This window comes from Bos taurus, chromosome 7 (genome assembly GCF_002263795.3).
Source record: "Bos taurus isolate L1 Dominette 01449 registration number 42190680 breed Hereford chromosome 7, ARS-UCD2.0, whole genome shotgun sequence".
Classification (NCBI taxonomy): Eukaryota; Metazoa; Chordata; class Mammalia; order Artiodactyla; family Bovidae; genus Bos; species Bos taurus.
The window spans coordinates 53324576-53351822 of NC_037334.1; the positions used below are offsets into that span (position 1 = coordinate 53324576).

Consider the following 27247-nt stretch of genomic DNA (forward strand, 5'->3'; position numbering starts at 1 on the left):
TTCATCTCCGGCCTGTTTTATTTGGGCAGTTCCTGCAGATTTCTTTGACTTTTCTTCGTGGTGTGTGTGTGTGGATCAGGTTCTGCAGGTATCTCTTTGACTTCCCTTTGTGGTGTGTGTGTGTGCGTGTGTGTGTGTGTGTGCGCATGTGTGTGTGTGCGCGTGTGTGCGCTTGCATGTCAGGCCCAGGTCCTGGGACGGCCAGTGAGTGAAGACCATTTATCTTGAGGCTCAGTTCTTAGATTTCTCACTGGGTTTCAGCTCAAACATGCCTTCCTCAGTGAGGCCTTCCCTGACTACTCTCTGGGTCATTCTCCACCAGGTCTCCCGATTTCTTTTCCCAGAAGCACTTTTTACTCTTTGAAGTGATGTTGACCATTTCTCTCAGACGGGGTCTTCATCTGTCTTTCACTCTGCACTTGTGAGAACCATGACAGTGTTGCGGGTGACTAGCCCTGGAGCCCAGGACTGTGCCTGCACGTGTGTGGCCCTTGGTCACCGCAGGGGACGGCAGAGTCCTGGGGCAGGGCCACTCGCCAGGCACTGCCCCCTCCTCTGTTGGCACTCCGCTTGCTGTGTGAGAGGACCCTGTTAGGACTGTGGCACAATCATTACCCTTAAGGCGGTGGGGAATCTGAGGTGAACATTAAGCTCAGCTCCCAGCATAAGGCCCAGGCAGTGATTTAGGGACCCACTAGGAGAGGAAGCCCCTCTGCCCCACGTCTCCCCTCAGGACTCCTGGACTCCAGCTCCCTGTGTTTCTCTCTGGTTCTGGGCTCTGCCTGTCTCTTCCCGAAGCTCTGTGTCTGTGATTCCCTCTGCTTCTCTTTCTTCTTCCCCCATCCTTCTTTCTCTCCCTCTCCTCCTTTCCCTCTTTGTTCTGCCTTCTTTCATTTACTGAATTCTTCCTCATGGTAAATGCTGGTCACACAGACTGTCACTGACCCCTTACAAGAGTCCACGTAAGACAGATTTTTATCATGCCCATTTTTCAGATGGGGAAATGCAGGCTTAGGGAGACTTGGTGACTTGTCTGTTCCCACAGCCAGCGTGTGGTCCAGGCGGGATTGGAATCCAGGTCCTCTGGTGTTTATATCTGTGCTGTGTCATGGTTCTGACAGATAACCAGTGCTACCCTGTGAGAACATGGGGACCTCAGGCCCACTGCTCCAACAGGCTTCTAAGCACAGAAAGAGAAAGAGTGAGGGAGACGAGGCTGGGCAGGCTGAGGAGGGTCTGGGGGGTAGGCTGTGAGGTCGTACCCTGCAGTCACCCTCCAGGCACACTGCGCGTCTGAGCGCTGCCCGAGGAAAGAAGTGAGGAGCCCCTTGGGTCTTGGGCTAGGTGCTGCCTGCCAGCCAGTGTGGGTTATTTATAATCCCAAGGCCAGAGCAACTGGGGGAAGTTAAAGCTGGAAGGGGAGAGGCAGCTAAACACAGCCTCCACCAGTTCATCTGTGACAGATGTGAGAGGCTAACTCCAGCAGATCCTTTTTTGGAGGGAAGTGAGTGGTGAGGGCAGGAATAAAATTCTCTTCTTATTCAACCTACTGGGAAAATGAGCTCTCCAAACTTCAGCAGGAGGATAGAAGGGCCAGGATGGGTCAAACGCAACCATGATCTCCCAGACTGCATTTTCAAGAGGAGTCTGGGACAACCTTGGAAATAGCTACTCCCCAGCTCTTCTGGCAAGTAGAAATTATTGTTAGAGAGGGAGGGAAAAAATGCACCTAATGCATTACGCTCCTGGCCTGTACCACTCAGGTGACCGGTGATGGTTATTTACAAGGCTGGCTTATTCATGGCCACTGAAGCTAGGAGAGGCAGGATGGAGACAGGATCTAACAAACGAGTTATTTATATCTACACCCCCCGGACCTCAGAAGGAAAATTCCCATACTTAGGCATTCCTAGATGGCCTGCGACACAGGATATTTAAAGTAACAATGGGCCAAATTCCTGCTCACATTTTTGGCTGTGCGCCAGTCTGAAAGTCCGCATGAGAGAGACTTGTCCGGGCTGGGTAGCTTTAGCGGGATGGGGGGAAAAAAACTGTTTCTATTTTGAGACTTAATTTAAGATCTGACTTCCCCCCGCCTTCCTGGAATTACGAGGAAAACATGAATTAGAGACAACAATCCATGTAATATACTCTGGAAGATTTTAGGAGCTCTGAGGGTACCCCCATCTTGAATAAAGCGAGGATGTTAAACAAATGAATAGGACACACTTTGAAAAACGCTTGAGCTCCTCCTACATTTCTTTACCTGGGGTTGGAAATAGCCACTGCCTGTGGGCAATCTGATAGCCAAACTCTGAATGCTGCAACAATTGTGTGCAGATGGATGGACATGGCTATAAAACAGTCACTGGCCCATTTAAGTTATGACCCTGTGGCATTAGTTCCAAGGAAACCCCAGGAAGAGCTGAAAATGGTGACTTCTTGTACTTCCACAGTTGGAAGTTACAGTTGACTTCTTATAGCCCCTCCGAAGCCTATGATACGTCTAAGCACCAGCCTTGTAAAGAAGTAGAAAATCTACAAGCTCTATTAGCAAGGATGCCTTTGACAGCAAATCACAAAAATTACCCAGCTCAGACCGGCTTCAATTATATCAAAGTGGGACTTCCTTGGTGAGCCAGTGGTTAAAACTCTGAGCTTCCCAACGTTGTGTGGCAGCCTGGATTGGAGGAGAGCTTGAGGGAGAATGAATACATGTGTATGTATGGTGAGTCTTTGCTGTTCACCTGAAACCATTACAGCATTGTTTGTTAATCGGCTATACCCCAATAAAAAATAAAAAGTTTAAAAAATAAAGCAAACAAAAAACCCCTCCTAGCTTCCAATGCAGGGGTGTGGGTTTGATCCCTGGTTAGGAAACTAAGATCCCACATGCTGCATGGCCACAATATATGTATATATACTTCATATACATATATGAGTATGAAAATTTTATTCACTTAGATAAAACTTCAGGTAGAATGACTTCAGGACTGGCTAATTAGGCTGCTCAGTGATGTCAAAAAGGACCCAGGTTTTTTCCCTGTTTTCTCTCTGCCATCCAATTTCTGGCCTTTATCCTCAGGCCACCTCTGTTCATGGTACCAAGAAGGCTGCTATTTCAGTGTCATAAGACACTACCGTATTTTCCTTTCTTCTTGGTTTGTCATTTTAACAATGAAGAAACTTCCTAGATTTCCCCTCCCATCCTATTGGTCATTTCTGTATTACTTGTTCATTCATGAACAATTCACTAGCTAGGAGACTGGGGTCAACATAATTTGATTACACTCCTTAGGGCTTATCCGTGCAGCTGTAACAGTTACTTCTGCCTGAACCCTGGAAGAAATCCAAACAAGAACAGGGAATTGATATCAAGGTGTATGCCTCATTAGCTATGAGAGCAAAACTTTGGAAGTAACTTAAATGTCCATCAATAGAAGATGGGTTCCTTTGTAAAAAGGGAAAAATGATAATCAGTATGCCAAGAACTGTTTAGACCTGCAGATACAGCAGTGAATAAAACTACTCTTGACGGGGGAAGACAGATAGCAATAAGTACATGAACACATATGTGTATAATTGCAAATTAAGCGCAGTGAAGGAAAGACCAGGACAAGAGACAGCCCAGGAAGTCCTCTCCGAGGAGGTGACAGTTCAGCTGAGAGAAGAGACAGGTGAGCCATGGAAGAATATTTTAGCAGAAGCAAGAGGCAGTGCAGGGGTTCAGGAGCAGGAAGCGGCTTCTTGGGGTTGAGAGACAACAAGATAAGGGTGGGAGGGCTGGATTAGGTAGGATCTTGTGGGCTTTGGTAAGGAGTTTGATTTTCATTCTAAATTAAGTGGGAAGAAACTGAAGATTTAAAAGTACATATTCCTTTTTAAAACTTTATTTTTTAAAAATTAATTTTATTGAAATAAGTTGATTTACAATGTTGTGTTAATTTCTGCTCTACAGCAAAGTGATTCAGTTATACATACATACATACATACATACTCTTTTTCATATTCTTTTCCATTATGGTTTATCACAGGATGTTATAGTTCCCTGTGCTATTCAGTAGGACCTTGTTATTTATCCATTCTATATATAACAGTATGCATCCGCTAATCCCAACTCCCAGTCCATCCCCTCCTTCCCCCTTGACTGTTACAAGTCTGTTTTTTATGTCTGTGAGTGTGTTTCTGTTTTGTAGATAAGTTCATTTGTGTTGTATTTAAGATTAAACATTTAAGTGGTATCACCCGGTATTTGTCTTTTTTCTGACTTACCTCACTTAGTATGATGATCTCTAGGCTCACCTGTGTTGTTGTAAGTGGCATTATCTCCTTCTCTTTTATGGCTGAGTAGTCAGTCCACTGTATATATGCACCACATCTTCTTTATTCATTCATCCGTTGATTGGACATTTAGGTTGTTTCCATGTCTTGGCTCTTGTGAATAATGCTGCTATGAATATAGGGATGCACGTATCTTTTTGTATTATATTTTTTGGGGGATATATGCCCAGGAGTGGGATTGATGGGTATATGACAACTCTATTTTTAGAAAAAACTTTGTATTTTGAAATAATTTTAGATTTACAAAAGAGTTACAAAGATAGTACAGAGAATTCCTGTATTCTTCACCCAGCTTCCTCTAATGTTAACATCTTACATAAATCATGGTAATTTATCAAAACTAGGAAATTAACATTGGTATAGGAAAGTTATGACCAACCTAGATAGCATATTGAAAAGCAAAGACATTACTTTGCCAACAAAGGTCCGTCTAGTCAAGGCTATGGTTTTTCCAGTGGTCATGTATGGACGTGAGAGTTGGACTGTGAAGAAAGCTGAGCGCCGAAGAATTGATGCTTTAGAACTGTGGTGTTGGAGAAGACTCTTGAGAGTCCCTTGGACTGCAAGGAGATCCAGCCAGTCCATTCTGAAGGAGATCAGCCCTGAGTGTTCTTTGGAAGGACTGATGCTAAAGCTGAAACTCCAGTACTTTGGCCACCTCATGTGAAGAGTTGACTCATTGGAAAAGACTCTGATGCTGGGAGGGATTGGGGGCAGGAGGAGAAGGGGACGCCAGAGGATGAGATGGCTGGATGGCATCACTGACTCGATGGACGTGAGTTTGAGTGAACTCCAGGAGTTGATGATGGACAGGGAGGCCTGGTGTACTGCGGTTCATGGGGTCGCAAAGAGTCGGACACGACTGAGCGACTGAACTGAACTGGTAATACTCTTTATTCAGATTTCATCAGTTTTTCTACCATGTTACATGTCTCCTGTTTTTCCTAGTATGTGAAAATTTCTTACTCTTTCCTTCTTTTTATGGCCTTGACATTTTGAAGAGTACCTATCAGGTATCTCATACAATCTCCCTTAATTTGAGTTTTTCTGCTGTTTTCTCATGATTTGACAGAGTTTATGAATTTGGGGACGAACAGGAGAGGTGACAGGCCTTCTCTTCGTGTGATTTCAGAGAGTATATGACATCAATGTGACTGTAACTGGTGATGTTTAACCTTGATGACTCGGTCAAGTGGCATCTGCTAGGTCTCTCGCTGCAGAGCTACTGTTTTTCCCTTTCCATGCTCTATTGTTTGGAAGCCAGCAGAAGGAGGAGCTGGACGGTTTTAAGGGCAGTGGCAAGAAAAGATTGGATAAATGGCTGTCATTGTGGAATACAGGTCTCTAGTACAGACCTGGAGCTGTCAGTGAAAGTTGTGTATCTTAAAGACGATTGCCTTTCACATTACCCTTCAGTTTATTTTCATGGCCATCTGTAGGGTGAACGCTGTGCCATCTAGGATTCTGCACTATGTGAGAGATGCTCCACTTGGCAGTTCTTCTGAAGAGAGAGGACTTTGCTGTGTCTCCCAGTGGATTGCCCTGTGCACAGCCCTGCCACCCAGTTTGCCCCATCACACACACACACTCATGGGCCCATGAGGCTCCTGTTTTTAACCACTGGCCTCCTTGGGCAGGATGAGCAGAGAGTGTGTCGAGTGTGGTTTAGTTAAGGTTGGGTGGTTGGTGTGGAGAGCAGTGCATATGAAAGGGAAGGTTGGAAGAGGAGGTGGTGAGGCAGAAAATAAAACGACATGTAATATCAGCTATTAAAAATCAGAAAGTGGAGTGGTGGAGGTATGATAGAGAGTCCAGGTGTGTGTTGAGTGAAGAAAGCATTTTGCAGGAACAGCTTTATGCAGTGTGATCCCATGTATGACTTTAAAGATGGAAGGATAGTCCCTAGCACATAGTAAACACTCACTGTTTGTTGAATGAATGAATGGTATACAGCAAAATGTTAAACTGACACTGGGAATGGGGCGGGGGGTGAGTTTTTCCCCGTTATATTTTCTTTCTTTTTTTTTTTGGCAACATTCATGTTATTTAAAAAAAAAATTAAGTACCACCTTGATTTTCCCCTTGAATCTGATGAGTAATAGTTCTCAGCTGGCCTGGTTTGAGTGGTGTATATTTAGTACTGACCCTTAATAAATGCTTTTGGTAACCATACCTCTTCTAGAAGGGCCAGGAGAACCCAATAGCTTAAGTTCCTAAACTGACTTCCTTTTTCCTTCCTTGGGGATGTTCTGTCACAGGCAAGTGATGAAGGGAGCAGAGGACTGGGAATTTGCCAGATTCAGTTTTGCAAGCTACTGGCCCCAAAGACCTTTGCATTCCACAAATGATCCTACAGCATGTAGCCAGGGCTCAGGCCTCTTCCCACACATCAAACATCCCCATAATCCACTGACCAGACACCCTCTTCCCAGTGTCCAGGGATGGGAGCACAGGTAGGAAAGCAGGGGCTCTGGAGTCAAGCCTGTGTAACCTTGGGCATATGACTTCACCTTCTAGAGCCTCAGTTTCTTCAACTGTAAAATGGGTCTAATAGAAGTATAGGCACAGAGTGAGGATGAAAAAAATGGGTCAAAAGCACTTGGTTGGCATCAGGCCTTAAATACTCAAGTGTCAGCCACCAGAGGTAAAAGCTGGTCCTGTCGTTCACATCATCCTGGTTATGAGGTGGAAATCCTCCATCCTCTCACAAGGCTGGCTTTGGGACAGAAATAAAGCCTGAGGCCACTTGTCCCTTCCCCTTTGACTCTCCTTTTGGTATATCGTTAATTAATTAACACATTTAACAAATATTTATTGACTGCTACTCACATGCCAGATGCTGTACTGGAAGCTTCCCAAGGGGTGTGGTGTGTATGGAAACGCTGATCCCCAAGCTTGGGGCAGTGGGTGTGGCTGGGGGCGGACAGAGGCCTGGACTCTGGAGTGCTGCCAGTCACCAGCAAGCGACCTGCTGCTTTACCACAGTGGACAGTTTCTAAGTGCGCCATGACAAAGGCCAGGTGGTGCTGAAGTCGAGAACAAGAAGCCTCAGAACAAGAGCTCGTCTGCTGGGGGGAACAGACAGGCTGTGAACAGACAGGTGGGAAGAGGTCATCACAACACTGCATGTTGCAGGAGTGTCAGGAAGGAGCCCAGTAAAGACCAGAGAGGAGCAGGGTGAGACGGAGTGGGGAGGTGTGGTGCTGATAGCATCATTGCTGTTGCTATCACTGTGGGGAAGTTTTTGGTAGAAGATACTATAGATTGGTACATAAGTGCTTGGAAACCACAATTTCCTAGGGAGACAGAAAGCCTGGTTCCTCTTCTTGGCTTTGCAGCTAACCTGTGGTGTGACTTGGACAAGATGCACTCAGGATCTCACCCATATGATGGAAGTGGGTGGATTGGACCAGCGATTCTGAACACTATAGTGGGTCATATACTCCTCAGAGAAGCTGGAAACTGTCTCTCAGACAAAAAGCAAAAATACACAGAAATTTACCTACAGTGTCAAAGGGCTCCTTTTACCCCCTCCTCCACCTTCAAATCCTAGGTGAAAAATCTCCAGTTTCCATGACCTCAGATATCCTTTCTGGCATTATGACTCTGACACCTATGCCTGAGAGACATGCCTGGAGGGTAGGCATCCTTAGGAAGCCTTCTAGATGGGGGTTGGGACATCTTGTCTTGGGTTCAACTGCCCAAGGAGGCCAGTCAGACTTGACACCAGCTGGCATTAGGAACGGAGAGCCAGGAAGATGATGTGAAAAAGAGAAGCAAGATTGGGCTAAGGGACATCAAGGTACAAACACCATTATCAGTGCCAACTGGCACTCAGTGCAGGGGATTTGGACAGTGAAATGGGTGGGGGGATGCTGTGCGAGAGTGAGGGGATCCTGCCCAGTTTGCAAAGTGTAATTAGTTGCCTTTCAGCTCCAGCCATCTGCTGCCACAGGCGATGGGGGGCCCAGAGCAGTCAGTGCTTTTTGTTTTTCATGAGAAGTTTTAGATCTGGCTTTGGAAGCCTCTTCATTTTCAAATAACAACCAAGTTTCTGAAAACACTGTGAGCCACTGTCTGATTTCTTGCCTATGTGATCCATGTGTCTAGGCTACAGATGGAGGAGACACTGAGGCTAAAGGGAGAGAAGACCCAGTTCTTATACTCTCTACTCTTCTATGAACCATGTTTCTGCCTCTAAGATAATGAGTAACAACATTAGTGCTGCGCACAATCACCGTCAAACCCGCCAAGTGTCATTAGAAGGGCAGTGACCCTCCCAAGGTCACAAGAGAGAAGGTGGCAGAGCAGGGACCCGGGCAGTGGGACCATAAGGCTCAGCTGCTCTTCTCCACACACGGTCCTAAGGGGAGGGGTCTGCGGAAGTGGCAGCCACTTCTCAGAGAGCCCCAAGGCCCTGGCTGTGCCCACTCTGGGAAACGGCTCCACCTGGATGGACACTAGTTCTTTAATCCGATTAGATCCGGCACCTCAGAGAGCCTTGGTAATCCAGGGCTGGCTGGAGCATTGCCTGGAAACTCGTCAAGCAGTGGCCTCGGATTGGGAGGAGCTCTGCTTAGAAACAAGGGGGTCCCCAGCCCTGCTGCCTTCTGCATCCACGCGGGCAACTGTGGCTCCTTGGTCTGTGCCTTCTTTGTGCTTTGCCCCTGGAAACCCAGAGAGGGGGCCTGCGCCCTTAAATCATGTGTATGCATCTCTCTGCACACAGCCGCGGCAGCCCCACCCACCCACAAAGCCACCAGACCACACTTCTGAATTATCTGGGGCAACTTAAACTCCCCCCTCACCCTGTTAAGATTCTTGCCTCTGGCCACCACAGACCAAGTAATTCCACAGGTTGGGGAAGCAATTCGTCTTTTGATTGCAGAGGAAATGAGAAAGGCTGGCCAAGAGCAGTGTTGGGAGGGTTGTTACCATGTCGTGTGGTGACGCAGCATCCTTCCTGAGATCTGTTTGAGGGGGCCTCAGTATTTTATATGGGATGTTGTGAAGTGATGCTTAGACCCAGGTTCCAGTCCAATCTCAACCAGTCTATGTAATCTTGTTTAGATACTACCTATCCTATTGACTTCTGTAGAAGCACATGGTGGGGGGGTGGGTGCGGGGATCCTAGGAGAGGTGCTATTTGGGGAGTGTTTGAAAGTTAAGAGTAGGCCCTTAGCATTCAGTACACAGGCTGTGGGGGAAGGCCTACCACTTATCAGCTGTGTGGCCTTGGATGAGTGACTTAGTCTCTCTTGAGCCTCAGGGGTTTCTCATCTATAAAAGGAGACTGATTATATCAACCTATTTTGATTGTTTTTCAAGATTGTAAATGATAATGCAGCTCAGAAGCAATAGCTTTTGTAATGATTTCCTAAGGCCACTTGACCTCTATAACTCTGAAGGCTTTCTAGAATACTGACTCCAAGTAGAGCATCACCTGGAGCTCTTCTCTTGCTTTGTCCTTGGTGGATCTTCTGTTCAGAGTCTGAAGCCACTCACTCCTTCCTTCCCGAAGCCCAGTGAGAGAAAAGCCAGTTGGGAGACTGGTTACCTAGTCTCTTCAGGTACGGGGAAGAAAGAGGGTAGACCCAAGGGAAAAGGCAGGGGAGGAAGGGAGCAGGGAGGCTTCCAACCTTGCAACAGTTAAATGTTAATATAGGTGTCTGCATAGGAAGTGTCTTCTAATGACAGAAGGAAACGAGGGAGTTTTTCAATCATCTCCTGCTTAACAGATACAGATGTATTCATAATTACCCCTTGCCTCGGGCCTTGAGGCCCAGGTGGGCTCCAGAAGGCCTGTGTTCCTGCCAGACAACAGTCCTTAAGGAACGTCATGTAGACAATTGGAATGCCGTTTATCGTGCAAAACACAATAAAACCCTGAGCTCTCTTCCTGTCTCAGAGACCCATAAATTATGAAAATTATACCTGCCCCAGGCCATGGACATATTGTTTTATTAAAGTTCCGATGAATAAACTTAGGGCTCTGAAAAATGTCCTCTTGGCTTTCATCGGGCACACACCTCCAGCACTGAGCTGTCTGCTGGGGTGCATTCAACGAGTTCACAACCCAACTTGGCGAAGTTAAGCTGATTTCAAGGTGCAGTTTCAACAGGCTGCAGGGGCCAGCTGGGGAGCTACAGAAGGGGCTCAGGGCCTCCTGGCCTGATGACATGAATTGTCCAAGGGGTTCTTGTTTTCTGCCATCAGCGTGGGGACTCCCCCTTGTCCTCACTATTCTCTTTTTTTGGAATGAGCTGAGGCTTGTGGTGCCGTCACATGAGGTGTGTGGTTATGGATGTGGAGAGAGTTGAAATCCTTCTCTATTTTTAAATTTAGTTGCTGGGGAGTCTTTTTAGTCCATCCTGTGCTTCTGCCCCAAACTGAGTTGCTAAACCTTCAGCTCTCCATTTTCCCATCTACCCTTCAACCGTGACAGGCCTGACCCTCAATTTCTGCATCTTGAAGAAGTAACTAACGATGGTATCAGTCAAGTATGTTCAAGACTTGGCAAAAAGGAACCATTCACTATATTCTAAGCATTGTTACTGCCCCAAGTCATTTCATAACTGGGAGCCAAGAGGAACAGGACCAGGCGAGGAAAGACGACGAAGGCACGGGCAGGGCTTTTTCTCTGGCCACCGATTTTTAAGAAATAAGCTCACATTTGTTTAGCTTGTTTCCTCAAGAGGTTTTGGGTGGGTGAGACAAACCCAACATCCTGTATAGGTTTCTGTTATTTTTAATCTCTAAATTGTAGAAACAAAACCAGGGGCAGGCCTGCCCTACGCTTCCACCTATCAAGACACCAAAGACTTAAAGCCTGGGTGTCAGTAACTGGGATTGAGCCAAGGAAAAGGAAAACCACCTCCAAGTGTCATCAGTGAAGGAAGACACCAACATCCAGGAGCAGGAGAGGCCACAAGTTCTGGCTGAGGGGGAGGCTGGCGTCTTTATTCTGGAGCAGTTCTAGTGCTCAGAAGACCACAAGGAGGATGGACATCCTTTATGCCTTTTTGGGAAGTTACCAGGGGATCCTTGGCATGAGTTTGGATGTCTCGAAGAAGAGTCTTAGGCTTTCACAAAGACTGGAAATATGCCATCCCTGGTGACTCCAGAGACAACCCAGAGTTGGATTCAAGGCTCCAGACGGCACCTGTCTGTCTAGTTTCTTCTGTCAACCATTGTTGGGCCCCTTATGGCTAACAGAAAAATATCTTTAAAACAGGAGGCATGTGTTCACAGTTTGAAAATAATAGTCCAAGTCTCCTTGTGATTGGCATATGCAATGAAAGTAATTAAAGTCTCTCCTCCCTGCCTCCCCCCACCCCTTCACTGCATCCTGATTTAAATGTCTGCATGGTATAGGGGAGATGGATAGATGGAAGGTGTGTTGGAAAGGAAGGCAGAGGCACGTCATTTACTAGATGGAAGTTAAGGGGACGGGTTTGTTACAGTAGCCACCAGTCCAGAGAAAATAAGGAAACTGCCAAGGGTTTTTTTGTTTGCCTTCTGTAAGCCTGTGTGTGGGAATATATGTGAAAATCTGCTTGGGGAACACCAAGGTGAAAAGAAAAGAGCTGCAGAATTTGTATAAATTGGACAGGTAGACGAACCTCCCCCACTTCCCAGTCATCCATCTGTTACCAATACACTCTTGCATAGGGGAGGGCTTGCCAGAGGATTTAGCAGCACCTGGCAGGATTCAGCTTCATCAGAAAGTGAAGCTTTCCTCCAGGGGCTCTAAGGTCATCCTTGAGCCAGGACCAGGGCCAGGAAGCCCTGTCCCCCCGCCACACTGTCCGCCGGAGCCTGGTCACTCATTTCTATTTAGCAGGTGTTCTTTGACAAACTTTGACACCTTGCTGGGTGAGGATGTCAGGGGTGTGAACACACAAACACACGAGAAACAGCAGTCCTATGTATATTTAACAATATATATTTATATATATTTTCTAGATCAGTACATTCAGTTTTTAACTTGCTTTTTCTTCACAAACAGAAGAACTCTTACAATAGTAGACTTTCTAAAATAAATACTATTAAAATAGAGCTTCAAAATAAATATTCTATACAAAGGAAACCTTCTGTGGTAACTTTTGATGTGGGATGAGAAAGGGTTACAGTGAAGAGGGAAAATATGCCGGGATGGGACCCTTGAACAGCTTTTCTGTTTTTAACACAAAACTGAACTGTGGGGCAGTGAGAAGAGAAAGCAAGACAAGACAGCACACCGACTTACCCACAGCAAAGATGGCAGCTTAAGATTTGTCGTCGACTGTCACAGTAAGCAGAGGGCATGAAAATGCTTACCCAAGACATAAACCAGAAGGCCAGTGCAGTTCATAGGATGCCCTAGTGACGTGTACAGTGCAAAGTGGTGGTGCCTACACCCCGCCGGACACCTCCTGGGGCAGCATGGAGACCATGAACGTGACGGGATCTGGTCCCAACCCACACTTTCCACACCTGGGACTTGTCATAATCTAACTGGGCCTCACCGTCAGGAGGGCATGTGTGCAGACTCCAGAGCACTGAAAAAACCAGACACATCACACGATAGTCTTCCGTCTGTCAGCTGTGAAGGGGCCCGTGTCAACAGCAGGGACTGGTCTTCACTCCGCCCAGACAGAGCCAGTGAGGAGCCTTGGTGGGCCCCATGTTCCACCTAGAAAGGTCTGGCTCTCCTAGACCCTGTTCTCAGGGCACTTGCCAGGGTTTTGGGACTTTACAAATCCACCCTCCAGGGGAAGCAGCTGTACCCCCTTAGGACAAGGGTCCTGGGCCCAGGCTTGTGGATCCCACCCCCAGTTCCAGGCAGAGCCACCAGCCATCCCAGACTGAACCTTAGTAGGAAGCAGCTGGCAGTCTGCTAAAAAGGTCAAGATGAGGAGGCATAAACCAGCCAAGCAAGCTGTTGGTCACAGGACACACAGTCAGCCAGAAGTGGCGGCAGAAACGCGTCGTGTTGCTGAGAGCTTGATCCCTCAGTGGCCCTTGACTGGCCCCTGGGGGCGACAGGCAAGCCAGTTTTTTCTTTTTTCCAGAAAAACATGCTGAGGGACTGCTATGCAACAGAGCTGGGAGAACGAACGAAAGCTGACTGCACAGGACACAGAGAATTCTGCAGACATCCACCTAGCAGGTTAGATGCAAACCAAAAAGAACAAGCCAAAGCAGGGGAAGGAAAAAAAGAAAACCAAAACCCAGAAAAATCCATGTTTACAACTATATACACAAAGTCAGGGTTCAGGAAGCTACTTGCCAGGAAACAAGGGTCTTTGTAGAGATGGAGGGGTAGGGGTAGGGGGTGTGTGTGTGTGTGTGTGTGTGTTCAGGAGGCTACTTGCCAGGAAACAAACAAGGGTCTTTGTAGAGATGGTGGGGTAGGGGTGTGTGTGTGTGTGTGTGTGTGTGTGTGTACACAGCTTATGTAAATCAGTTCTCCACAGAATGGGCACATAGAACACCAAAGATCACCAAAGTGCAACTTGCCACTGGGTCAAGTTTCCCGTGGAGACATTTGAGGGAGGGGCTTTGGGGAAAGTTCTGAGGCCTCTCCCAGAGTGGACGTATGCCCTCTCTTTTTGGGGGTAACCTCTGCACACCTGTTCTGAGGAAAAACGTCTCCAGTCCCTTCAGTACACATCTGATACATTCAATTAGGACAAGTGGTTGGCTGAATGTGTTTTTTCTATCATTGCCTCCGATTTGTGCAATAACATCCATACATCCATGACAACTGTGGCAAGGGTAGCTACAGGAATCAGCCTTAGAAAACGCAGATTTCATATTCGCCTTTTACAAGCTAGCAAATGTTATATAAATAAAGCCTAAAATAATAAGACCATCCCCTCCCTTTCCTCCAGTCAATAAATACCTACAGTTACAATTAACTTATTCTAAATCATAAGATGTTACTACCAGTCTTCAAGAAGGGAAGGAAAAAAAAAGTCCTTGAGAAGCATTGGGTACGTGACCATCACAGCTACCTGCCTCCTTCAAGGAGGCTGTTCTGTTCCTACAGAACAAACTGAAGTGCTACAAAGGCTGTGCCCAGTACACTTCCAACACCGCCCCAGGGTAGCTCTTCAGACCCAAGCTACTTTCTCTCATGGCGGGGAGGGGGAAAGGGAGGAGGCACAGAATACCACATGAAGCAAAAACCCCACACAATTGCTGGGGAGTAAGGACCAGACACACTACAGCTTTTGCATGCAACAAGTACCTACCCACGGGACGAGCTGCGCTTGCTGAGTCCTTTAGCACCTTGAGAGAGAGTTGCTACGTCTTTGGGGGCTGCTGGGAGGGGCTCATGTGGCCATGCACAGAAGCAGGGCTCAATCCCAATAAGTCCCCGGAGAATCTTTCCCCCACCTGCATTTTTCTGACTCCCCCCGCCAGGGCCTCCTAACACTAAAATAGACTCTTTTGTCACCATCTGTCTATTTACATTAAAGATACAGACACTGTACACAAAAGGCTAGGGCAGCAAGCAGCAGAATCAGGAGAGAAGAAGCCCACACCCAGCCATCACTCTGCCAGCACGAGGTGCTGCCTCTCTTCTCTGCTGTTAAAATCTTCTTCTTGGTGGGGAGGGGGGATTGTGTTCCTTGAGGTTGCTCGCCCCCCAGATTTTGAAATCAGCCCTTCCTGGGGGTGGCCCAAAAGGAAGCAAGTGTTTTATTATTATTTTTTAAAACACCATTAGTATCTGATATAAAAACGTGTAACGACTGGATCCAGAGACCACAGCCTCAGACTCATTGGCAAAATGCTATTTGGTCTCAAATTTGCTGCTCCGGTCTTCTCTACCCGTAGTGAAGTTTCTGGAAAGGATCTGGGTAGAGAGAACTGGGGGCACACAGCAGGCAGGTGAGTCTGTGACTCAGTAAGAGCCGAAGGACGGTATCATGAGTGGAACACCCCCGAGAGTTAGTGAGGAAGCTGGAAGGGAGAAAATGTACTGTGCAGTGGCTCCTAAATCCGTCCATGGCTCCAGGCAGAGCAAGGTACGAGGGGTGGGGGCTCCCGAGTATATACAACAGGGATTGCCAGGGTCTACACCTTCCCCAAGATGGGGCAGACTGGGGTGGAGGCTGGGAGAAGGTACAGATGGTAAGACTCCAAGTGTCTTCTTCCAAGTCCCCTGGCCACTCAGATTTCCTCCCAGGCAGCCAGAGAGAATGCAAAAGAGCAGGGAGAAAGTGAGGGAGGAGGAGGGCCAGGAAGGCATTCAAGCAGCTGCAACTTCCGGATATGTGTCCACATCTGTGTTCCATCTTCTGGAAAAGAAAAATTGCCCCCAAACCACACCACACCCCTGCCACTGTCTGTTTCACACAAAGTTCCAGGATCCTGAACAAAACAACCCCAAAGTGCTTCTTCATCCTTTTGGGGAAGAGAGGGTGGGTGATGGTGGTCCCTGTTTCTTTCGCAGCTGGGGGTGGGGGGTAGGTGGACTAGCAGGGTCAGCCTCGGGATGCTAAACCTCTGGCTGTGCCGTGATGCTCTTCTCAGGTGTCAGAAGGGAACCAGGGTTCCAGGCGGAGCGCTGGGACTTGACCCTGAGCGTCAGAAAGGCTTGTCCGGTCTGCTGGCCTTGGCGTCCCCAGCCGCTGCCTTGCAGATGACGCTGTTCGTGTGCTTGCAGCGGCATCCGGGGCGGCGCAGACGGTCGTAGCCACGCTGGGCCAGCTTCACACAGCCAGTGGCGGGCAGGTAGCAGAGCAGACAGGGCAGCACCAGGGACAGGGCGCCCATGAAGGACCAGCGGGCGCAGCAGTTTGAGCGGGAGCAGGAGCAGGGGTGGTCGGCGCAGGAGCCCTCATCGTCCTCGTTGGTGCAGTGGTAGAAGATGCCCTGCACCAGGCACATGCAGGTGCCATAGTTGACCAGTGTCTGCGCCGAGCACAGGCACTCCTGGTTGCAGACCCAGCAGGAGGGCAACGTCCGGGGGGACGCGCACTCCTTGCACTTACACTTCCCGCAGGCCTCGCACAGCAAGAAGTGCTTGTCCAGCTCTGGGGGGCCAGCGGGGCCCTTAAGGTCCAGCGGCTTGCAGTGGATGGCCTTGGGCTGGATGCGCACAGCCCTCGGGGAGGCCTGATCAGCCACGGGTGGGGGTGCCATGTGGTCTAAGAGGCGCTGGTCAGAGGACGTGCTGCTGCTGCTGCTCACAGAGCTGGGGCGCCCGCTGAAGGAGATCCAGTGGTGGGTGACGTCCTGGTCACAGCGGGCTGGGGTTGGGGCCAGCTCTGGGGCTCCACCCCGGGTCCGCTTGGGGCCAGAGGGGGGTGCCAGGCCAGGGTTGTCGATGTAGTCGTTCTCCACGTGGCTGGTCTTCATCTGGTCGATGGGAAGGATGGTGAGAGGGTGCTGGAGCCGGCTGTGGGCCGTACGGCTGTCCAGTAGGGGCTGGACCATGACTGAGCTGGGAGTCAAGGGGACGCTCTGTGGGATCGGGGGCTCCATGGGGCCGGAGGTCCTGGGATGTGCGGAGTAACAGGCTTCTAGGGGCCCTGGGTAGGGGGGGAGGAAGAGAATGGATTCCAGGCATCAATAGGTGGCCTGTTAACACCCCCATCCACCATTAGGTCCTTGGGAGCCCAAGTGAAATAGGATTGCTTTGGTGGACTACCCAGCATTAAGGCTTAGATGATTAGTATTAACAGTAATGACAATTTTAAGTGGTAGAAATAACTTATTTAGCGCTTACAAGGACTCTTCTAAGCATCATATTATTATGTTATCAACTTTTCACAATAACCCTAGAATGTAACTACCATTACCCCTTTTCTAGTTATAGGAAACTAATGTTCAAAGTAACTTGTCCAAAGTCACACAAAACCATTAGTAGCAGAACTAGGGCTCAAACTTGGGCCATCCATGTTCATTCTTATAATCCCCATGAAACATGCTTCTGATTTAAGACAGACAGAGCTTAGCAGTTATAAATGCAGGCTCTGTAATTAGATCCAAGTTCAAGTTCTCACCTTTGCCTAGCAGTGCTGCTGTGAATGAGGTTCTTTAACTTCTATGCCTTAGTACTGTCACCTATAAAATGGGTTCTTGTAAGAACCAAATGAAAAAAATGCATATCCAGGACCTAGCATTTTGCCTGACACACAGCATGTACTCTAATTTTAAAGACCATCCCAGAGAGCAACCTTTGGATTTCCTGAGCACTAATAAGCATGACTAATAAGTACCAAGTGTTATACTGAGTGTGAGGATGTGGTGACTACTTTAGTCAGTCCCTGTGTGCTCCCGTGGAGTTTTTATCAACTAGATAAACAAAAGCCTTTATTTCAGATAGTCACAAGAGAAGGAGGAGCTGTATCTGATGCCTACACATCCAGGATATTAACTTATTACTACTACTTCTAAGAGCAACAACCTCCAGTGGCTAATAACCCCTGGACAGGTGCCCTCCGACAACTTGGATGGGAAATCCTCTCTGAGGGGCACTCACTTCACCCATTTCCAAATACTGAGCTAAACATTCAGCCTAAATGCTGTTTACTAGAATAGCTAAGCCAAGCCTGGATCAGTTTCTAATTTCACCGAGAGAGTGCAATTTTAAGTTGGAAACTGGCCAGAGATTCAACTGCAGTGCCTGACACGGAACCCCAGGAAGTCACTTAAATCAAAGAGCGGAAACGGCTTGGTTCAAATTTAGAAAGTGCACATTGTTTTCTATTAGAAGTGCCATTTCCTCGCCTGCTGACCTTTACATTCAGAATTCGGCTGGAGATCAATTTAAAGAAATAGCAGCAGAGGCCAAGACCTCTGCCCAATTTGGAATCCCAGAGAAAGATTAGACTCTGGGAAGATTCCACTGGGCTTGTGGCTGGGGGATAGAACAGACAGCCAGGGTGAAGATAGAAGGAGATGATAACCACCTTTGAAAAAAAAAAAAACAAACCACATTGGATTAATGTGCTATGGGGTAGGGCTTCAGTAAATGCTTTTTCAAGATGCTAATGATGTTCTAATTTGGAGAGCGGACGGTACCTCTGCTATTAGGTTCATCTTGCCTCAAAGGTGATACCTAGGGACTTCCCTGGCAGTCTAGTGGTTATTAAGACTCCCAAGCTTCCACTGCCGGGGGTGGGGATTCGATCCCTGGTTGGGGAAATAAGATCCCACATGCAGTGACAAAAAATGAGAAAAATCCTTAAACTGAATAAAAATGAAAATACAACACATCAACTTAAAAACAATTAAACTTAAAAAAAAAAAAAAAAAAGTGGTACCTAAGAATAGGATGTGGATAGGTTTCCACTTCCAGTTCTAACCTCACAACCCTCCAGACTTGGGCCCCAGCTAGTCATCCTAGTATTCCAATCACAGGAGGATACCTGGCTCTGAGTGACACATCCATACTTATCAATGTCTATAATAAAGAATGAAGAGAGAGAGAGAGAAAAGCCATTCAGGACACTCTGCATTATACTTCCTCTGCTTGGAAACAATGGTTTGATTAGAAATGGTTCAGTTGTTGGGGAAGGACTTCTTAGATGCTTTCTAGCCTGACTGAAATAAAAAGCTCAGTCTAGGTGCAAAGTTCATGAAGTGAATGAAAGGGAGCTTATCCCCAGGGTTCTCATCTGTGTACTGCAAAATGCAGAAAAAAGCACTAAGTCTTTTCTACAAGGTTCATTGCTCAGTCAACTGATATTTCCCCTTCACAAAGGCCATGAACTACTGGCTTTGGTCCCACAGCCCTATCTACTTAAGAGATGCTGGTGTTTCTGTGCAGTTTTTCCCATTTCGGAGAATGTGTGCCTGGGGATAGCCTCTCTCCTGCCTTGTGTTCCCTCCACATGTCAGGAAAGCATCATCTTCAACGAGGAGACTTTCCTACGGCAGAGTGTGACTTCAGTGTCAGGCAGGTTTGCCACCAAGAAGTCGTTCTTTGCCGAGACAGCCTCCTTTAGGGGTCCTGGGTTTGGGGCTGGATGGGAGATGTCAGTTGAGTATTTTGGGAGAGGAATTTTTTCCAAGGCTCAAGCTGGTCATGGGGCAGAACTTCAGGAATGCTAAAGTGGGCTCACTTTGTTCTTTGCAGGGATTCTAAAGCCTTGCTTCTAGAATAAATGGGTTTGGGGTCAAAAAAAGGAGAGTTAGGAGCCCCGGGTTCCAGCTCTTTGCTTGGAGGAAAAGGTGTGACTAGGCAAAAGAATGGAAAATGCTGACAGAGGCTCAGGAGACGACTCTCTGGCGCCAGCCAAGAGGTGCCTCCGCCAGAACCCCCACCCCGGACAAAGACAACGTGATTCCCTTATGCCAGAAGCTCAGGTCACAAAGCTCAGGGTCCTGCCAACAAAATGTCAGTGGCAGTTTGAAGGTTGTATTGCCCCATGTAGTTGAGCTTTCATTTCTTAGGACCAGGGCTGGGACTTGCCACGCTGTGGGTACTCCCTCCCCTAAACTGATCACCCACTCTCCTTCCTCCAATCCTATTCCTGAGATTCTTTAAACAACGAGCACACTTTCTATGGATGAATCAAAGGCATGAACAATGCTCAGATTTTAACAGGCCCTGGACTCATCACAAGGCAGATTCCTGGAAAAGTCCCTCCAGGAAGCCAGGGTGGGGACAGTGGCTGCTGGCAATGGGATATTGGCATTACCCCACTCCTATCACCCTCCGGGGGCAGCTGTCAACATCTGGGTCTGCACTTAGGGCCAGACAAGAGGGTGGGAGCTGGGTCCCTGGTAACTCAGCTGTCTCAGGGCAAGCCACGCCCTGGATGGCTCCAGCCAGCATATTCTAAAATGCATCTTCCCCATCATAACACTGATGCAGGATTCCTTCTGGCTACAGCCCAGCAAAAGCCAGCAGCTGGCTCAGACCTATAGGTCTCCAATCTTCTCAGGCTTCATCTCCTAGTTAGCTGGGACCGTCCCTCCACAGGACGGTTGAATTCATTTGACTCACATGAAAAAAAATACTTGCTGATAGCCTGATAGATAACACTTCAGCACAGCTAAGTGAAGTTTCAAACCCCCACTTTCCCATTCCTCAGTTTCAAAGATCAATCTCTACTCACTGGGACACACCTACCGTCCAGTCTACCCAACACTGCCGAACTTAAGTGTAGTTTAATATGTACTCTGTTTCCCCTGCAAGGAAGGAAGAGATTTGTAATATAAATAGGAGAGAGGAGGCTTTTGCTTCTTTTAGGTTGTTTGGGAGACTGATGGCCCATTTGGAAGACTGTGGACAGAGAAACAAAGCCAGCACTCCACTTAGCCAGAGAAGCACCTCTGTGGAGTTGTAGGTGACAGCCTTATGGATTAGCACGAGGAAAGGAAACTTTTACCTCCACTCCAACTTTCTAATAGTAATTAATAGTTAGGAAAGCATATAGTATTTATGAAACATTTCTTGGTGCCAGGATCTGTGCTAAATCCTCAGTGATGTTCTCCTTAAATCCTCACCATCACTTTGGAGAATAACACCTACTTTGCAGAGGAAGAAACAGAAGAACAGAGGGTCATAGAGCAGGCAAATGGTCAGGGCAGGACTTGAACCCAGTCATCCCTGTTGCCGGGACTTGCAGTAACTTCTGGATATTCAGAGAAGGGCGTGAAAGCACCCTTCTCTCTTGTAGCTATAAGAACTCTGCCAGTCTCCCGGGTCTGCCATCAGCCCTGGGGGAACCTCATCAGGCCATCTTCGGGCTGTTAACCCAACCAGTCTGGAAATGAAGCCAGACAGGGCTGGTATCAGACTGGCCCCCAGTTAGGGGAATTTTCAGTGTGGAGAGTGGGGGGCCAGGGCTTTGAAACCTGTCACTAAAGGAAGCGTCAGTGCTTAAGACATTTCTGCTTCCAACTCCGTTTTCTTTGCTGTCTCTTTTGTCCTCAACACACCTCCATTTTACTCAGCGTTTTCATTTTTAGTTTTCTTAAGGTTGAATGGGTCTCACTTGTAGGATCTCACCACACAGCAGCCCCTAAAAGGGAAGCCTAGAGTGGGTGGGAATCCCCTCTCCTCCCACCTGTAAAGCTGAACTTCAGGGTCCCCAGGGCACATTCATGGATGTGGCTTCCTGGTCCAGGTCTGTGGCGAAGAGGAGGAGCTAGGGTAAGAGGAAGGCAGAAGAAAGAATAGCCAGTCAGTGATATTAAAAAGCCTAGAGCACAACGCCCTGTATTTGTAGTCTATGATACCTGCGGGGAGAGGCTGAGCATCAAGGTGACACACAGCTCAGTGCAGGCTGGCTGGAAAGAATCAAGACCCATGTTAAATGTCAGCTCCAGCCATCCACCACTTCCCCTGGACTTAACCTGGGGAGAGGAGTTGGGAAATATTAGGAAAATCTGACAGCTGTACTTTGAAAACTACAGGTCAGCTAATGCCAAACTGACAAGAAGCTCTGAACGAAGGGGCACTTTTTGTACTGCCTCGTTCAGTCCTAGCAGATGCTTTCAGGGAAGGTTGTTTAACCCTTTAACAGCTCAGAGAAAAAGGTCTCTAAGCAATGCACGAAACACGGGTTCTATCCCTGGGTCAGGAAGATCCTCTGGCAAAGGGAATGGCAACCTACTCCAGTATTCTTGCCTGGGAAATCCCATGGTCAGAGGAGCCTGGCAGGATGCAGTCAGTCCATGGCATTGCAAAGATTGGACACAACTGAGCAACTAAACAACAGGCTGCGTGAGAGCCCACTGCTACATCTGCCACTATCCCTTGGGTTCTTTGGGACAACATCTCAGTTCATTAAGCTCCAATTATTGCTTCAGAAAGACTTTAAAGGGGAGGAAGGGAGGAACTTCTCTGATAATCCAGTGGTTAAGACTCCATATCCTCAATGCAGGGCGTAAGAGTTCAATCCCTGGTCAGGGAACTACAATTCACTAAAGATCCTTAAGATCCCACATGACACATTTAAAAAAAATAAAGGGGGTGAGGGGAATGAGGGAAGCCAGAGCTTGTCTTCCCTGTACCCTACACAGAGGGAGATCATCTTGGCTGAGAATAAGGCATTTAGACAGCTGGATTTGTCTGAGAATTCTTGCCCCGCCTCCACCCCCCCCCCCACCCCCTGCCAATTCCAGCACCACACTAGGAGCTGACCTCTGGCCATAACCTGTCAGAGATCACAAAAGAAAACAGCTGCTTATCCTCACTTAGTCTCATCCTCAGTTATCAGTTCCCAAACTTCTTTTTCCACAATCAGTCAGCTGAGCTCCAGAGCCCCTGTACAAGGCTGAGTTGGAGAGGTCTTGCTGTAGTTTTTGGTTCTGGACTATTTTAACCAGCTACACATTTTGGCTTTGATGTATTCCCCTCATAACTGTTGTCGGCTCAGATCCCCTTAAAGAGGGATTAGAAGTCAAGAGTGAGAAAAGAATGGAGCTAGAAGAAGCCTGTTAAATACTGGTACAGTTTTAGAACCCCTGGCCTGCATCAGAGTTTGGGGGTGGGGGACCAGGAGCCTAAACCCCAGGGAGGGACTCCCACCCCCATTGGCACAAAGATCACTTTATTGGTCTCACCATCCTCCACTAAGAACTGGAGTTACAATAATAGGTTTTAGCTTACTCCTGGGAGGGGGCAGGAAATGACTCTCCCTCCCCCCAACCAGAAAAAGACAAGGGAAACCACTTTTCTGCAAATGGCCACCTGCCCCAGAAGGGCCCCTTCCCTCCTCCACAAGATCCAGCACATCTGTGCTCCCTCCCTGGTGCCCTTGCTTCCTCTACTGACTGTCCTTGGAAAGAACAATCATGATCACAGCTGAACAGTGGAGCCTCTTAAACCCAGCCACATGTCCCGGATACATCCCCAGCCTTGTCAGCTGTCTGGATCTGCAGGGTGGCCCCAGGCCCCCTTGAGAGCACCGCATCCTCCCCTCTGTACATCAAGAAGTACCCCACGTCTCCTGTGGAGGAAGGGGCTTCCTTACAACCAGGCCCTCCTAACAGGCACCCCTAGTAACATGGGCACAGCCCCAGCCCTGCACACTTGGCTAGCTGCTCGGCTGGCCCTGGCCCCTGGGTGGGCGCGGGGGGTTTTCTCCCCACTCTGCAGATGGGGAGACTAAGGCCCAAGTTTCCTAACCTCTCATCTGCTCTGACCCAGTTCCCTACCTTGGTCTAGAAGAGGTAATACAGTCTTCCGTTATGTTGCCCTTCATCACCTTCTTCCTCTGGCTCTTTTGAAAGAGTAAAAATATATTCCAGTGAGTCATTGCTTTCCCTTCTGTCCAATAGCTCCAGGTTGGCCATGCGATGGAAGCTTCTCCACTCTTGCCCTTCCCCTTCCTTAAAAACACAGTCATATTGATATCCCAAATCCAACATTTTCAATTCTGTCCCTAGATCCAGAGGTTTTCCTCACAGGGAAACTCCTGCCTCAGTTGGGGCCAGATGACAGACAACTCTGGATGCAGAACCAAACTGAATCCCATAGTTTTTACACTGAACTCCTTCTCTGAAGAGAAGGGGCTCCTTTCTAAGTACCCTGGTACCATTACCTGCACCCTACCCAAGAGGAGAGCCTGGGAAAAGAAAAAGGCTTGTGGGACCCCAAAAACTGGTGCTGGAAGATGTGACATGAAGGGACTAACAGCATCAAACATTGGAAGAGAATTCCACACATGTGATCCCAAGCATTCCAGAGCAGTACATCTCAGGGGCCATTTCTGGAAGTGTTAATGGGTGTTTTTTCCTCCCTTAATTTTAAAATTCTGGTCTCTCCACCTATTCTGTAAGGATAAGAGCAAAAATGACACCTGCAAGCTCCAAATGTCTTCAGCCTCTGCCCTGCTTTAACTAGGAATCATTCTGTTCCAGGTGGTCAGTCTCCTCCCACAAAGCCCCTTGGAAGCTCTAAGGAGATGCTGCCATTTCAGAGGGTACTAGTAGAAAAGGTGGTGGGAATGAGCAGGAGAGCACTTATTCTCCACAGAACAGAGAGTAAGAATCTAAAAAGGAAAATAACCAAGAGATGTCGTCCTCACTGAGCATTTGTCCATCAAGGAGATTTTACAAATCTGCCACTAAAACGCCTACCTTGTACTAGCCATGCAGCTCAGTTGGTCAGGATGTGCACTGTTCATATTAGAATTCATCTAGAGCCTTCTGGCAAGTGAGGACCCTTCCAAGGGCTAGGAAAGAGGCAGTCTGATTTTATACCGGACGTGTCTACAATTTCTTTCCTACCCTTCTCCTTAAAGAGATAGAGGGAGACAGAGAAAGGGGGCGGGGGGTAGAGGTGGAAGGGTGTCGGTGGCTGCCCACCCTTTCCTAGTCTGCCCCATACCCACTTAGTCTTTCACTAAGGGGAAAAACTGAAATTTTCAGATGTTTATGCCCCATTTGTGTTAAGATCCAGGGAACTCTAAACATTGTGAAATCACCAGTGCAATATTGGGCAGGGCCTCAGGCCAGACCGAGCTGATTAAGACGTTGATAAACCCACATTTCCTAAATGCTCTGGGCTTTTACCTCCCAGCTTTGTATCCCTGAGAGGCTCAGAGGCACTGAGAGCCTCCTCAGTCAGCGAACCAGACTGACAGGCACTTTCTCTTACCCAACCCCCAAAGTGGAGAGAATCATGCTCACTGGTTTGGAAGCAGGAAAGAGGGGGTTCACGCTGGGTCTGGGCACCCCATTGAACACACACCCTTCCTTTCTTCACAGATCATCCTGGGGGGAGAGGTGCCCTCCGAGCCCTAGTGGGCCACAAGGCAGCCTTCTGCCCCCTCATCCAGGCCTGGCAAAATGGATACCCATCCAGCAGCTGGTGCATGAGGCAGCCAGCATCTGTCCCCTCTGCCCACCATCCAGCCCTCCAGCCCAGTTCTCTTCTTTCCTTCATCACTCAGCCCATCTAGCCATGCAACCATTTTCCACCTCTCTTGCTTCCTCTGCCCACAACCCCCAGTCCTCAATCAAAGAGAATTGAGAAACTGGCTTCTTGCACAAGAGCAGCTACTGTCTAAATGCTTTTTGATCGTCTGCAGGGAGGGGAAACTGGGCACAGCCCTGGCCCTAGCCTTGGCCCCAGTGATGGAGCCAAGCTCCAGCTGTCCTGGCTGGCCAAACCTGCCCTTACCCGCCTTCATTGCCTCCCAAGCCTTGGCGATTCAGAATTTTCATAACGTACCGTCTCTGTCCTTCTTTCTTCTCGGTGATGTCAAGCCTGGTACCACCAAGAAGGAAGGAGGGAAGGCGGGAGACTTATCTCTCCTACGCACGCAACCTCTTCCTCCAGCTCCCACACGCCTGGCGTTATGTAAACGCACCTTCAGCCCCCACCACAGCCCCAGAGCGGCCGGGAGCCTCGGGGCCTGGCACAATTCGGTGCCAGAGTATAGGGGGACACGAGGAGGCCGAGGAGCCTTGGCCCCTGCAGAGGCCGGGGAAAGGAAGGCAACTGCAAGGCAGTTGCACAGCATAAAATGCGGCAGCAGAGCAAAGGTCAGACGGCGAGGAACCGCCTCACCAAAGAGAGAGCAGAAATGCCCAGTCCCGGGCCAGCCCTGCGCTGACCATCGAGGGGTAGGCAGAAGGAAAGAAACCTAGTCCATCACGGCTCCGAAGGGTAAACTAAAACCTACGTCGAGCATAGGCCTCTGCGGCGGGCTGGGGAGATCTACGGCAGACTGGCACCGTGGGCAGAGAGCCCAGGGTGGGCGAGCCGCCCAGGGTGAAGGCGCCCGCCGGACCCAAGAGGTGGCTCCTCACGGAGCCCAAAATCGCCTGTTCCAGCACCCGAGGTGGGTAGTGGTAGGCGGAAAGGGGCCAGGCCAGAAGCAAACTCCCGGGACACGCACGGTGCTTCTGAGTGGTAGAGTGGGAAAGCCCGGCTTGGCAATGCCCGGGGGTCGGAAACGCCGGTGCCAGGCTGTGAGCACCCCCGGCGCCTAACTGGCCCAGCCGAGGGCGTCAGGGAGCTGCGGCGCACCGCAGCTGCTCCAGGAGGCGCAGGGAGAGGGAAAGAACATTGAGGCGCGTATAGAAATAGCGCAGCATCTGCCCCAGCCCGAGGGGGAGTCGCGTTGCGACTCAGAGAAGGGTAGCTTCACATCCCGAAACCGGTCGAGGACTTACTTTGAGGAGCCGCAGAGTCACAAGCATTGCTCCACGTCTGTGTAAACCCCCGAACCCGAGCGGATCGGACGCCGCTATCCTCGCAGACGCCGGCCGGAGGAACCGGCTCGGCTCCCTGCGCTCTGCAGCGCCAGCTCCGCGCTGTCAGCTTCTCTCACTGCCTCCGCGGCGATGTTGCAACCACTGCCTGGGAAAATGGCTTTTTTATGAATGGGAGGGAAGGGAGCTCCAGTGCGCACGCGCGCCGCTCGCGATTCTATGAATGGGTGGGCACAAGAGACCCCGCGCGCGCATGCGCCGCGTTCCTTTTTTTATGAATGGGGGGCCGGAAAAGGACTTAACCCGTGATTGCTGGGGTTGGCTCTCGCTCCTCCAGGGGCCGTCGCTCTTTTACAAAGAGGGGTGGAGGTTGTTGTTGCTTTTTTTTTTTTTCCTTTATGAATGGAGGGCGGCGGCGACTGCTGCAGCTGGTTCAGCTGCGCGGGCTGTACCCCCTCCCAGCCTGCGAGAGGAGGTAAAGGCTACCTTCACGCCACTGCGGACCTGGGTTGGAACCGTCCGTGTTGCTGGGGGCGGGGTGGTGGTGGGGAAACACTGCGACCTCAGGATCCTGGGCTAAGAGCTGGGTGGGGGAGGACACACCTAGATCCAGGGATTTCTACCCGCCGCAGTCAGAGGGCGGGGAACGGGAGGACCCCTGCTAGGGGCCTTCTCTTTCTCTAGAGTAGGGGCGTCGGGGGGGAAGGGTCTTGAAGCTGTGTTTACCAAAAATTTTAAGAAAATGTCAAAGGTCCATATCAAAGAAGGGCGGAGTTGGGGGTTACTG

The 27247-nt window shown here is 48.9% G+C and overlaps 2 protein-coding genes across 7 annotated transcripts in view; one reads left to right on the forward strand and one right to left on the reverse strand.

Moving 5' to 3' along the window:
• Positions 1-12270: 12270 nt before the first annotated feature.
• On the reverse strand, positions 12271-26599 carry SPRY4 (sprouty RTK signaling antagonist 4). Of its 5 annotated transcripts, XM_005209524.5 has the most exons (4): positions 26422-26599; positions 23455-23519; positions 21360-21440; positions 12271-16868 (listed from the first exon to the last, which is right to left on the reverse strand). In XM_005209524.5, exon 4 carries the CDS (start codon positions 16819-16821, stop codon positions 15922-15924), a length of 900 nt encoding a protein of 299 aa, XP_005209581.1. In that variant the 5' UTR covers positions 16822-16868; positions 21360-21440; positions 23455-23519; positions 26422-26599; the 3' UTR covers positions 12271-15921. The 5 variants fall into 5 exon arrangements, with proteins under 5 accessions (XP_005209581.1, XP_005209583.1, XP_005209584.1 ...); XM_005209526.5 differs by lacking the exon at positions 21360-21440; XM_005209527.5 differs by lacking the exon at positions 23455-23519 and having other exon boundaries at positions 26422-26504.
• Positions 26600-26676: 77 nt separating this feature from the next.
• LOC100847454 (uncharacterized) overlaps positions 26677-27247 on the forward strand; it is a 341605-nt gene continuing 341034 nt past the window's right edge. For both annotated transcript variants that reach the window (XR_807886.4, XM_010807410.4), the window contains exon 1: positions 26677-26935. Coding sequence is in view for 1 of the 2 variants with exons in the window: in XM_010807410.4 (XP_010805712.1) it covers positions 26859-26935 (77 nt within the window). In the remaining variant the exon portion in view is untranslated. The remainder of the gene's footprint in view (positions 26936-27247) is intronic.